The 14,540-nt window shown below is 36.0% G+C and overlaps 1 protein-coding gene across 2 annotated transcripts in view; it reads left to right on the top strand.

Moving 5' to 3' along the window:
- Positions 1 to 14,540, top strand: part of RP1 (RP1 axonemal microtubule associated) — a 188,458-nt gene that overhangs the window by 140,459 nt on the left and 33,459 nt on the right. For both annotated transcript variants that reach the window (XM_039703103.1, XM_039703102.1), the window contains exons 43-46: positions 957 to 1,089; positions 2,697 to 2,836; positions 7,227 to 7,479; positions 13,241 to 13,482. In XM_039703103.1, coding sequence (XP_039559037.1) covers positions 957 to 1,089; positions 2,697 to 2,836; positions 7,227 to 7,479; positions 13,241 to 13,482 — 768 coding nt within the window. The remainder of the gene's footprint in view (positions 1 to 956; positions 1,090 to 2,696; positions 2,837 to 7,226; positions 7,480 to 13,240; positions 13,483 to 14,540) is intronic.

Raw genomic sequence — 14,540 nt, 5'->3', positions numbered from 1 at the left:
CTACAATAATTTTGGGAATCCCTGCCTAAGAATTCCAATTACTTACTGTCCTATTGAAATTAAGTTTTTGTTTCTTTTTGTTTCCTTTTGTTTTAAATGTCTTGGATATGCTATTTCTATACAAAGAGATCCTGAAGACTGAAGGAACCGTTTCTGCAAACTTGCAGTCATTGGCTATTTATGAAGTTCAATATTGCACATAATAGTTACCACAAATGTTTCTTCATATACTTTATAGGTTTTTACTCTGTATTTTATAACCTGACCTAGGATACAGTACATGACCTGAGTTGACCTCCTGTGAATCTGATTTCCACCTTGACCCTCTCAGCAGGGATATGTGAGCTCCTAAGGCTGTGCTTCCTCAGCTGGTTTGGATGTTCTAAGTCCACACACTTGGAATCTAATTTCTTCACTCTCCAATAAATATTTAAAGCCAAGTAGAATGAAGCTAGACCTAAGCTTGCCCATTCTATTGAAATTCATTCTTCAAATAACTTATTTCCACAGGCAGCCATGAAACACACTGGGCACCTAATTTCTGCCAACTTTGAAAATCCTACCTGAGATATAGCAAGACATTTAAAAAAATAAAAAGTAGCAAAGCAAATGTTTTTTCAAAATGGACATATGCTATTTAGATTGATGTAACTGTATTCATTCATTTGACATTCTGGAATTGCAAACACATGCAGGTCAATTCAAGCTGTATCTCTCATTCGTTATTTACAAATGGGTCCTATGCTTGTGTTGATATGCAATGAAGAATACACCTATAAACATCAGGCTGCAGAATTAACAGCTTGAAGAAGCTGCTCTAACTGTTATGCAGAATCAGACAGCTGTTATAAAGTGTGTGCAGGAGTAAAAAGAAAAAAGGTCAGTTTGTACTGGGATAGAAATAGGAAATCAAATAATTCAAATAAATTAATTTCTTTCTTTGATTCTACCTGCAGCTTCAGCTCAAAGACCTGGACACTAAACAAGAGTTGGGCTTTCACAGTGAAGCCTCATGTCTGTTTGGAGAAGATGGATCTGAGACCGTGACAGAGCTTGCTGCGGTCAGGCCAGACCAGCCACCTCTCAGGGGTATGCTATTGTAATAAAAAAAAAATACTTGAGCAAATGCACGCACACACAGAGAACTGTAAACTGCCTAATAGGATGAACACAAGGCACAAGATTGAAAAGCATTTTATATGTGTTAAAAACCACTCAAAATTACTTTTAACTCTCTGTTCAATAAACTGTGGGGTCACAGAATCACTAGGTTGGAAAAGACCGCCAAGATCATCGAGTCCAACCCATGGCCTAACACCTCAAATAGACCATGGCACCTTGTGCCACATCCAATCTTTTTTTAAACATATCCAGGTGTAGTGACTCCACCACCTCCCTGGGCAGATCTTTCCAGTATTTTATCACCCTTTGTGTAAAAAACTTTTTCCTAATATACAACCTATATTTCCCTTTTTCCCAGCTTAGTATCATCTACAAACTTACTAATGAAAGACTCAATCCCCTCATCCATGCCATCAATAAAGATATTGAACAGAGCTGGCCCCAGAAGTGTACAGGTATCTAGTTAAAGCATTTTCTTCTGTTTTAAAACAACTGACATGTATTGTTTTCACTAGACTAAGTACCATTTTGAAAGTCTGAAAAATGCACAAAGCCTGCTTAGTATATTTGCATGGCAGTTTTCAGAAAATGGCTGATTTACACTTAATGAGGGACTAATTCACAGATTAAAAAAAGGCAGGTACAAAGTCGTAATGGCATGAATCACAAAGAGAAAATACAGGGGTTTTTTATGTTCTCTTCAAGCCCTATTTCTGCCTCTGAAGCCATATTTCATTTCATCATTGTATTTAAAATATGATAACATCTTCCTTTGTTCAGATTACATTTTATGAAATATGTAGAAAAGAATTCTCATTCATTACACTGTGAACAGAAGTCTTAGTTAAAATATTTAAAACTTTTTGCATGTAATATCTAACTGGAGGCTAGACTGTAAATGGAAATATATCTTAAGAGTCTAACATTCACAGAACCCATTAAAAATCCTCTGTCATGCTGCCTCAAGGAATACGTACTGTATAACTCATCAGACAAAAGTCATGGCAAGCCATTCTTTGTTGTGAAGAATAATAACAATGCATATTTGTATAAATAGCTGAGCCATTTCTGCTGAACATATTAAATAGTCTTGGCCATAATTCTCAAAATATGAGATTGAAACACAGTTCAGTTGATCCAGAACAAAAAGTGCTTTTTATCATCTGTGTCTGTGTTTTTTCCTTGGTAAAATGTTGGAGTTAATAAATCCTCGATTTAAGACCTATAATTCCTACAAGAACTCCTGGGTTTTTTTTACAAAGCATGATAAAACCAGTCTGAGTTTTTCAGGAGATTCCAGAATCCAGAAGTAGGATATTTTCTCCTTTTGTAATGCAAGCGTGGATTCTTGAATTGATTCATAGAAGACATTTCATCCATAATGCTGTAGTGTGTGCTGTGAGATAGCTAGCAGTCTATAGGAAACTTGGAAAATTGATGTCAATTCCTATAACTTAATTCCTCGGTCTTGAAATTAATCTTATACCTAAAATATATTGGTTTATAATGTTTGATAATTACATTGCTAATAATCTCATTTGGTAATGTCTTGTGTCACTGATTTTTCATGGCAGAAGTCCTTTACTTCATCAGTGTCCATACAGGAGCACTGCCTGCATCAGGAACTGATGCAGATGTGTTTATCACAGTATTTGGAGAGTGGGGAGATTCCTGCAAAAGGAGACTAGGGTACTCACAGTTTGAAAGAGGGCAGGTTAGTACTGAGCCATTTTCCTTACTTTTTTTTTTTAATGTATTTAATTTTCTTATTTTCTAATATCGTATTTCTTTCCAGTTATGAAATACCAGCATGGATGTTACACTCTGGCAACCCGTGGAAAGAATGTGTTGCTTGCTAAGTATAAGCATTTTACCTGAATTGAGATTCCAGTTTAGGAATAGTTTGAGTACAAATAAATTTAAAATTCACAAACTCTCAGTAAATGTTCTTAGAATCTGGAACTGCATCCAATGATATATGAAATTCCATTGCTTAATTTTCACTTATTTATGAAGCTAGTATAGAAATATCAGGGCTATTTTCTGTAACTGCTCCTTTAATTCTTTTTTTTTAATCCACCCAGATAGAGCTGAAAGAAAGATTTTTAACATGTTAGCTACTATATGTTGATTAATCCATTTATCTGTTAAATTGCAAACAGGTAGACCTGGTTGTAAACATAATTGTCTGCTCCAGATAAATCCTTGGAGAGTCTTTCTGGTTAACCTTTGCTTTTTACCACATTAGTGATTATATCTACACAGCATGTTCACCCATACCCTGAACTGAGAGCACTAGATCAATTCATCCTGTATAACGAAGCAGAATCCTCTGCATGTTTTCATACTGTTTCTTATACTCTCATGCCTGAGATGCCCTAACTTTCCTAGGCAACCTGTTCCACGGCTTTCCTAGCCTTGCACTTAACTCTTCTATCACTAGATTTATTGTGTCTTCTTGAGCTTAGAAACTTAGAAACCAGCCACATCATTTTGTTCCAGTCATACTCTAGTCATTGATACTTTTTCTTCCATGAATTTGTATAAATGCTTCTATAGACATATGGTAAGTGTCCATAGTCTCCTGTGTCAATTTAATCGCTCTTGACCTTCTACCTGAGCAAAACTAAACTTTCACATACTACTTCAATCTCATTCCACGTCTTTCTTTGGAAGACAAAGTGAACATTTTCTTCCATTTCACTTTCTCTTTGATTCTCTCTTGCTTTATAGACGTTTACCCTCTGTGCACTTGTATTGCTGCATTATTCTTTGCAAAGAAGAATGTCTCTTAGTCTTCCTACTTAGACTTTTCCATATGTTGTTCTGACTCTTCAATAATACTTCCATTTTTTTTCAGATGCCATTTTTTTTCAGAATCCTGCTGTCTTAGCCCAAAGTGTGCTATAACAATATAGAAAGAGCGTTATGATGTTCATTGTCTGGATAATATTATTAAAAATACAGATTAATCCTTGGAATTTTTGAGGACAAATGTTTATGGGCAACTAGAAGGATTAATCAAAGATGTGAAGTCACATGGTCAGTGACATAATCTGGAAAAGAAGTCTAAAATAAATAATTCACATGACTTTTCATACTGGATGTTAATACAAAATCAGTGATACAGATGTTAGTGATAAAAAATTCACAGACACTATATTGAGCTGCAGAGTGCTCAGTGTCTTCCCCAGCAGTTCCTTATTTTTCAGGAGCAGTTTTTGTGCTGCAGACAATGAAAGTGTTCTTCAGCTTAGGTATTTTGTGTGTTCAGGTTCTTCATTGTTCGATGGGTTCCTGGTAAAGGGTTGAGTAGTGGGATGGCAAAATGTCCTGACCATACTGGGCTATTAAAGGTAATAAATATTAAAGCTGGTAGCAAAGACTGCAGAAGAACCTCATACACAGTGAATGGGAAATAAAATGGCATAATTAATTCTTTGTAGCTAAATGAAAAGCAGTGGCTGTGAGGAGGTATAACCCCTTAAATTTGCATGCAAAACCATGGGCTCTGAAATATGATAGTAGTAGGATATCATTTCAATAGAAGCAAAACAAAAGGAAAACAGAACAAAAAAATGTTTAGAAACCATTAAAAAAAAACAAAACAAAAAAATCCAGCCACTTCAAGACAGAAAACACAATCATGCCTCCAAAGATTTTCACTAGTGCAGATGCATAATAGATGCTGTGTTTTGTTGATTTACTTGTCTTTAAAAGTGCAAGAAGAATGTCAAGTGATATGAAATACCTTTCATACGAAGAACAGTGAAGCAAACACGTATGTTTAGTCTGGAAAAGAGATGATGAGAGGAAAGGTGAGGGAGACAAAAGATATAAAATGGCATAGAGAAAATAAACATTTATATTTCTTTGTGAACTACAACAGCTCAAAAGCATTCAATGTAATGTACAGGTGGCAGATTCAAAACAAAAGGAGGTGGCTTTTTGCTCAATGTGTAATTAATACATTTTACTTTCTGGCACAAGATGTTGCAGATGGTAAAGGCATATTGGTGCAAAAAGCCATTGCACATTGTCATGGAAGACAACTTTCCACTGAGGCTGTTAAGTGCGAAGACATAATCTCTGCTCAGGCAATCTCTGAACCACAAATTGCAAAATGCTTAGAGACTTTATATTCAAGAAGCATCTCTGTGTATTTGCCCTGTTTTTCAACTCTTCCACAGAAATCTGTTAGTGGTAGCTGTTGGCAACGCTATATGAGATGGACTAGATGGATCTGCAATTTAAAATACTACTACCAGTCTTACATTCCTTTTACATAGAAGTACATCAATAAAAAAGTTGGAATGAGGTTTCAGTAAGAGTTTCTAAGACTAGAAGGTGAAAAGAAGGAATGTAAAGGGCAAGCTGTCTTGAGAGACAAGATTATGTCAGCAATATCCTTGAAAAATGTGGAATGGACAGGCAAAGAAAACAAAGTTAAGGAAACTAGAGATACGAAAAAAGGGATCTCTCTTGACTGATAAGAACATCAATAGAAGGAAAAGCAAGGAAGACAGAAAACTTCAACCAAGTGTAAGAAAACAGATTAAAATGGGTTTGCAAAACAGCTTAAATAAAATCCTTTTGGCTTTCATTAATTGTACTTCCAGTAATGTGTTTAATACAGTTCCAAATGTCTTTATACTGAAGGGAAAAAAAGAAATGCAATGACATCAACCAATAGTACATTCTTACTAATGCTGAGGGAGCAGGCAATTTAATGTATTATTATGAGAATTCATTGATAACAATGGGTGATTATGACCACTGTTGTCTAATGAATGTTAATTATTATCACAAAGAATGAAACTAATGATAGGTCCCTTTCTCAGTTAGAGTTAGCTGAGAAGGAACATGAGTATTAGCAATACAGGATATTTCCTCTAAGTCAAAGGTCATGTAGACTGACAGGAAAATTATATTTGGCTTGGAACTACAAAGAATAAAATTAAAAAGCAATGAGTGCTCCCGAAAAGTTATTTGCAAGATGTTCCTCCCAGCTAGATCTTATTTTGGGCTACATCTACTAACATGCAGGGGTATAACTTGCCATGGTAACTGTTTGAGGATATCGTGGATATAACAAGGTATGAATGCTGGAAGTCCTAAGGCTGTGCTAGGAATAATAAGTTGGATGTTTTCTTTTTCTGATCACATTGTGGAGAATAGTCTGACACAGGCAGGAGAATGGACGAGATGACATAATTCATTGTAAAAATCATCTCTTCCTTCATTGCTTTCTGGTCCTCATCCTTTTTCCTGCCTGGTGGCAAATTGGTTGGCAACAAATAAAAATTATAGCGTCTGTTTCTGCTATCCATCTGGGGTTTTTTTAATGTCACCCACACACATGCCCATGTATCTACCCACCCACTTATATTATCTTGCACAGAACACATTCATTCTCTCACTCACATAATTTATTCATCCCAACATGCACTAGTGCAGCTGCCATTTAGCTTTTGTTTACTGGTAGCCGTAGCAATATTTAAACAGATGTCTATTTACATCCGAGGAGCACATCAATTCTTGCCTGTATGCGTGTGCAGCCTTAGTTATAGTTTCTAATGTCAGTATCTTCCTTTGTTTGCATAGCCATCAACAGTATTTCTGTTCAGAGTTGAATAATACAACATTTCCTATTTGAATAATAGGATGTCTTAAAATGTAAAATACTTGAAAATACTTTATACCTTATACAAGCAGAAATTTAAGTTAAGAGGTCTATCCTGATTCTTGAAGAACTACCTTTGTTTCCTTTATGAGGGATTAGTTCAACTTTAATTTTCATGAGCTTTCTGTAGGTTTTTTGACCAAAGGTTTGTTTCTACCTGAAACAAAGGGATGTTTTTTGTAATAAAACCTGAACTGCAGTGATCATGATGAAGACAAAATGTATATATTCAAGGATCCACATAGTTTCTGAACAGGTTCTCCAAATAAGAATGTCAACCTATAACATTTTTCCTTATTCTCAGAAAAAGGTATTTCAGCATTGAAAGGAATTTGTCTTTCCAAATGCAAACTTCTCAAAGACAGAAGATAAGGTATACGGTCTAATCAGTTTGCTATTCTTTTTGCCTCTATCTCCTCAGGTTTGTATCTCTGAAATGAGAGCAGTAGACCTTGGACAGTTAAGCAAAGTGCTTGTTGAGCACCATAATGTGGGTTATGGAGCTGGATGGTACCTTGACCAAATTGTCATCCATGAATCAGGCAAGACTGAAGAACAATATGTATTTCTTTGCCAGCAATGGTTAGACAGTGGAGTTGGTGATGCACAGATGGAACGAACACTGAAACTTCTTGGAAAAGTCAGGAATGGAGTGTTGACAGGAAAGATTTATGGTAAGGTCCAAAATCCTCAAAACTCCTTCCAGGTTTGGTTTTAATTGTAATCCATAATTTTGGTTATTTTTAAGGCTAAAACCAAACTACAGAAATAGTATAGCTTGAATGTGAACTGCCTCTCTCACACCAATTGTCTCTCCAAACACTTTCCTGAGATGGTAAATGCAATTACAATGCTCAGGGAATTAAAACTAGAGCATAAGGGAGATATTAAGTGACAGAGGCAATGAAGGTACTATGATTTTAGTTGAGGTTAGGAAAAAAGCTGAAGCAGAAAGAAGTAGGTTGTTCCATATGGCATTCAATGCAGAGCAGAAGGCTCCTGCAACAGTGATGAAATCACAAGAGATACAAAAACTCTTTTAGCAGAATGAGATTTTCCCTTATGTTCATACATTTGCAGAAAGCATTTGCTTTTATTTGCAGTTTTCTTTTTTACTTATATCAATGGCACAAGTTCTCACAAACAGTTAGTTGACCTGAACTCAATATTCTATTCAAATTGTTTAATTGACAAACAACCAAAATTCAGAAACAACTTAGACACTGAAAACATGCTTTGCCAGGATACTGTAATTTTTAGCTCTCTCGTGTGTCTTTCTTGAAGAGGTGTAAAATGCTGGTTTGGGTCCATTTATGAAAACTGAATCAGAACTGATAGACCAAGCTATGTAAAGTTTAACTAAGCTGAAGGTGTGAATTTGCATTCTGTATCAGCCATTTTGTAAACCGGTCTCTATTAACTTCCATGATCCTGCATATTTCCTTTTATGTTCAGAGAATTTTATACGATACATAATTGCAGATAAGACTCATAGATTATATCCTCATATTTAGTCACCTATAGTTAGTCCACTCATTAATATCTTATATCATCTAACAAAACAGAAATTATGTTACTGATACTACAGAAGAACAGAAAACCATGGAAATATTAGCATATTATGGGCAGCTAGAGTAGAGACAATTTCAGAACAAGAAATAGCTGTATTTCACCACTGCAAGTATTCTAAGTCTCTATTAAGTAGATTCCATAGGCGTCCTACATAGTCCATAGAGCGAGGCAGGTGTCTCCTCAGGGAAATCCAGAGAAGAAGCCCAACTGATCAAAATCTGTCACATCTTTCTTCACTGACACTATGAAAAGTGAGAGAAATCTTGCATCCTTGTTTATGCACCTTGATTAATGTCTGAATATAGCTGTGTAAAAACAATTTCCTTCCTTGGTTTCCCACACACAGACATAGTCTTCAAAAGCCTGAGTACAGATTTGATAATAATTTCAAGTCAATGGTTATTAATACTCAGTGCTGTATCTATTGAAAATCATTTTTGGTCTGGGTGTATAATAAATCCAGAATTAATATGACAAGTGAACAGAGAGCCTATGAAGAATAGATAAATAAAAGACAAATCAGCAAAGAGCAATATACCTTAGGGGTCAGAAACTATATGGATACAATGGAATTTACTAAATTTCAAGCTAAATCAGATTTTGTAAAAGAAGAAAAAGAAATAGTAATGGTTCTTCAACCCTTTACTCATTAAAGGAACCTTCAAAAATAAGTAACTATTCAGGAACAATAGAGTCCAGACTGAAGATCATGTAGGTATAATCCCTAAACAAATAGAATACTTTGTCTCTCTTCTCGTTAAGGAACCATAATGTTGGCCAAGCAAAAAGCACTGTTGGAAGCAAAAAGCACAGTTACTAATGGGATGAGCTTACTGGAAATCAGAAAATCTGAAACACAAATAGAGCTTTGAGCTCCATTTACTCAAACAGTGACAATCAGGGTAGTTGTTAGTCCAGTGGCAGATGTAATAGCAAGGATTTAAAACAATTTTATGAAGACTTAACATCAGCAAACATAATGCTTCAATCTAAAGAATAGAAAGCATAATGTAGGTGAATATTACCCTAGTAATTGTTCACATGAAAATCTTTATAACACACTTTTGAAGAAATGAAAAATTGAGACAATAGAGGCAAATAGGAAATGAGAAGAAATGCACCATCTTTACTAAAGGTAGACAGTAAAAAAATTATGATACAGAAATATTTTGCATAAGACAAATGTAATGACATTTAATCTGTCTAAATTCCTGTATTGAATTTTATTTTCTCTATGGGAAATTATTAGGTAACAACAAGAAAGTGAAAAGTAGTAGTAAAGGAAGAATTGTAAAGAGCTGGAGAAGAGACAATGAATATGCTAATGAAATCTTTTGGTGCTACAAAGCTGGGAGTGCTATCAGGAGACGCAGAGGTTGAGTGATAAACTTTGAGAACTGAAGAACGGGAATTGAACAGAATTCTGTGGCAAGCAGCTTGTATACAATTAGATGTAAACTCAGCTAGCTATTTGAGCTCTCGATTCTGATACATGGTCCTAATTTTAATTGTTTTGTTTTGGTTTTTTTTTTCAATAATTAGGAACTAACTAGCAGCTAAGGGTCCAAAAACTGTATTTGATCTGTATTGCCATGTTTTGTAACAATTCCTGCTACACAAATTCATCAGTAGAAGGACTATGAGAAATACCTGGGTTTGTTATAAGATCACAAGATATTTTTGAGGCAGTAAATGACATGGCTATGGGGTCACTGTGACCCCACAGTGTATGCAGGCATTATCAGTGAAAATCAAAGTGGATTACTGGCTTTACAGAGAAACTGTGATATTTCACCAGCAATGCTGTGTGTAATTGTGGCCACTTCTGTCCAGAAGGACTGGATCAAGCTGGAATAGTTGTAAAGAAGACATGATGACTGAGAAAATGGCAATTCTTTGTTGTGAAAGGGTATTGAAAAAAAAGTGACAGATTCAGAATAGCTAATGAAATGCTCAAAATGGGCACAGTAGTGATCTATTAAATTAATGGTGGCTTACACATCAAGGAGAGAGGAGAGTTATTTAAGCTAACAAAGTTGTCATAAAAATAAATGGGTTTCAGCAGTCCACTAACGGCTTTATGAGAGAATGAAAAGATCTCTGAGAAAGAAACAAAGAAAGATTAGATTTTCAGCATTGCACTCTGTTGGGTTGACCCAGTCTGCATGCCAGGTGCCCATCAAGGCTGTTCATCCTTTATGTCCTGAGCTGGACAGGAGACAAAAAAACACAATAAAAGGCTCATGAGTCAAGATAAGGACACAGAGAGATCATTGAGCAGTTACTGCCATGGACCAAACAGACATGACTAGGGTAAATTAGCTTAATATATTACCAATGAAATTAGAGTAGGAGAATTAGAACTAAACCCAAATCTAAAAATGTCTTTATTCCTTCTTCCTGGGCTAAACTTTACTCCCAATTTTCTCTACCCCCTCCCATGCAGTTGTGCAGCAGGACAGGAAATGAAGCTTGCAGTCAATTTATTATGTTGTCTCTATTGCTCTTTCATCTTCCACTCCAAGACGAGGTGACAAGAGATAGTCCTCCCCAAACTTCTCCAAAGTGAGGCCTTCCAACGGGCTGCAGTTCTTCCTGAACTCCTCCAGCATGGGCTCCTTCCACACGGTGTAGTCCCTCAGGAGTAAACCTGCTCCAGCACAGGCTCTCTACAAGGGGCCATAAGGTCCTGCTGGGAGTCTGCTCCAGTGCACCCTCCCATGAGGTCTCATCTTCCTTTGGACATCCACCTGCTCCATTATGGGATCCCCCATGGGCTGTGGATGGATCTCTGGTCCACTGTGGACCTCCATGGGCCACAGGGACACAGCTGCCTCATAATGGTCTTCACCATGGGCTGCAGGGGAATCTCTGCTCGCCCTTCTTCTCCACTGGCCTGAGGAACTGCAGAATTATTTCTCTTGCATTTTCCCACTCTTCTCCAGTTGCAATTGTGCAAGACTTCCCACCCCACTTTCTTAAATACCTTATCCCAGAGGTGCTCTCACCGTCACTGATCAGCCTTGACCAGGGTGGGTCTGTCTTGGAGCAAGCAGGTATTTGCTCTGCTGCACAGGGTGGGGCTTCTAATGGCTTCTCACAGAAGCCATCCCTGCTACCAAAATGTGGCCACACAAACCCAATACATTTCTTTATACTTGACTAAGGAGAAGGAAGGAAGCTGCTTTTAAGTTGAATCTTAGCAAATTTATCAGAAATGATACAATTTAATTTATGTGTTATAGCAGCCTATGGCACTGTACTATCCAACTGACATAGTCCTTCCATTTCTGGACAGCTGTGTATAGATTGATAGTTTAAGACCAAGTATTACAGTAATAAAGGGGTAAAATATCCTAGATTAGGTCACATGGGAAGTGATAAATTTTTATTTGACTTCCATTTTTTCACAGATATCATTGCTTTCATTTACATTTAGTGTTCATAGGCGTGAAAACAGATTTAGGATTATTCATGAAGTCGTAACACTGAAGTTATTTTAGATGATTTTACAGATGGTGAGTACTAAATTTTTATGTCAACAGGTGCTGTATTTATGGCACAGATTCTCACCTGAACTAAAGCAATAAAGCTTTATTTGCATTAGTTATAGTAGGAGACAAAGACTTTCCTGTTGTGGTGAGGTAGGGTTGACTGAACATTCTGAAGCTGAGGTAGGAAGCTGGAGTTGATGGGCATAAACTCCAGGAGTCTTTGATTCCATTACTCAAAGTAAAACAACCTCTTTTACAAAATAGCTGTTTGTAATTATCAGATCCATACTTTGTCTCACTTTGCATGAACAGAGTTAGGTCATATTATTAATAAAATTCTGCTCAATTCTGCAATAGCCTGGGTGACCAAAAATTCTGATTTTCACAGTTTTTTAAAATTGAAACCATGACATAGATAACCCTCTATTTTCGATATATTCTATTAACATGAATTAAAATATTAAAGCTAAATCAGTGAGATTTTTTGGATGAAGTTTCTGATCTTCAAAATTGTCTTGTTGATTGAAATTTTAACCAAATATATGTTCCACATAAGGTTGCCAAAGTTACTGAGCCTACCTGACACCAGACTGTAGTCTTTCTGTGCCTTCAGGGATCTGTCAATTCATCTCCAGTGTTTAAGTGACTAAATGCTTCAAAAAGACCTAGTAAAAATTCTCACGGAGTGTTTCCTGAGTCCCTAAAGTAGACAAATCTATGTGATGCTATATAGGACTATTTTTAATCTCTCAGCAAACATTACTTCTTCACAGAAGTAATGGATAAAGTTTTGTACTTTGCTGTCATGATAATTGTGGTGAGGTATGATAAAAATATTCCTTTTCAAGTGCTGAACCAGTTTATCTCACCACCATATTCTTATAGTATGTACGGAGCATATTTTAACGTGTTCAGTTAAGCAAATCCCAAAAAAGTTAAAATGAAAATATTCCCTGACCAAAAGCAAACCTGATAACCAGTAGTATCTTGTAAAAAATATGCTGCTGGTGACTTGTGAGAAAAAATATTTAAAAATATCACATGTTTATAAGGGGCAGGAGGAGAAATCAACAGATTGTCATGGCTCTTCACAAGTCTCTAATGTGGAACTGGCAGTCTCATCTGCACGGTGCTCTTGGACTGGCACATCTCTAAAGTATCAACTACCACTATGAAAGGATTGATGTCCCAATATGCTTTCCACTAAATCAATAATAGTGAGTTAACCTGTCATGTGCCAGTATTTGAGCTCAGCACAAAGGTGAGAATAGTTGCTAGTTCCTCACTAACTCAGCCTGTTACAAATCGATGGATTATTTTGGATATTCAGCAAACCCATTCATTTTTTTCTGCTGTTTTATTTCAACAGGGACTTGGGATATCCACGTCACAACTAGTGATATTTCTTCTAGTTCCATGAACCCTAAAATGTCTCTAACTGTATGTGGTGAAAAAGGAACTTGTGCTTCAGTCACGTTACCCAAAGGATCCCTTAACAAAGAGCAGATTTACGAGACTTCTATTGAACTAAGTAAGAAATTTAATACTATATTCAAAGTTCGACTAGAAATTGAAGAATCTGGAGAAGGAGAGAGTTGGCATTGCCGTGAGGTAAAAACTAAAACCTAAAGCAATTATTTATTGTGCCTCTATTATATATATATATTTTTTTTTCTTTCCATATTCTACTGTTATTTCTTCCAGTTTTCAGTCCTGAGATTGCAAAATTTTTAATTTACAGAAGCTGCAACAGTTGCAGGGTGCTAACTTCAGAGACTGCTCGAAATACTAGGATAGCTATGGATAACAAAAATCTTGTGAACTTGGATGGATTTCTGGAGAGCCATATATACAGATGTGCTATCATCTTTAGCATATCAGTGATGTCTTTTCAGAACTATACTCACTGGCATGCATTGCAGTATTTACATAACTTCAAATTGGCTGTTACATGTTGTAGAGTCAGTGATCCATGGCAAATAATTAAGGCAGACACTAGAAATGCATTTTGATGAAAATATCTGCCTTTTAAGTTGGCATGTGAAAAAAAGAAGTGAATAGCAAAAGTGACAATCTTTCTTCTGATATCCAGCTAAAACCTGACATCACACTGAAATTGCAGTGGCATTTCTCTATACAAAAAAATATCTTCATCTTCTTCTGCTGGAAAAATAAAAACAATTCTAAAGGAAAGATTAATCTTCTTTAAAATTGCAGACATGTTTTTTGTCCATTAATGTTTCTATTTTGTTCTTATTAAAAACTGGAGAAAAAATAATTTTCCTTTCCAATACATGGTATTACTGAGCTGAACTCCCTGACATTTAAATGGTAGGCAGGTTGTTAATTTCATCCTCATAGCCAGATGAAATAGTCATCCAACAAATCTATCAAAATTAAGACTGCTTCTGGAGTATTATAGGAGACAGTAAATCATAGCAAAAATTTCAGAACAGAAACCTGGCAGCTGAACACAGTGACATCTATTAGTCTGCTTTACTTCATTAGCTCAGAACAATCACCCAAAGCTCAGTTTAAGAGAAATCAGCATAATTTAAATAAATAGGAAAAGATGCACAGTAGGAAGAGGTAGAGAAAGAAATTATAAATTAGTTATAAATTTCCCTGCTTTGGGATACATGTCAATTATGTGGGTTTTAGGGAGACAT

The sequence above is a fragment of the Passer montanus genome, unplaced genomic scaffold (genome assembly GCF_014805655.1).
Source record: "Passer montanus isolate IOZ18808 unplaced genomic scaffold, ASM1480565v1 scaffold16, whole genome shotgun sequence".
In the NCBI taxonomy this organism is placed as follows: Eukaryota; Metazoa; Chordata; class Aves; order Passeriformes; family Passeridae; genus Passer; species Passer montanus.
Note: the sequence above shows the minus strand (reverse complement) of the source record. Positions and strands in the feature narration are given on the sequence as shown.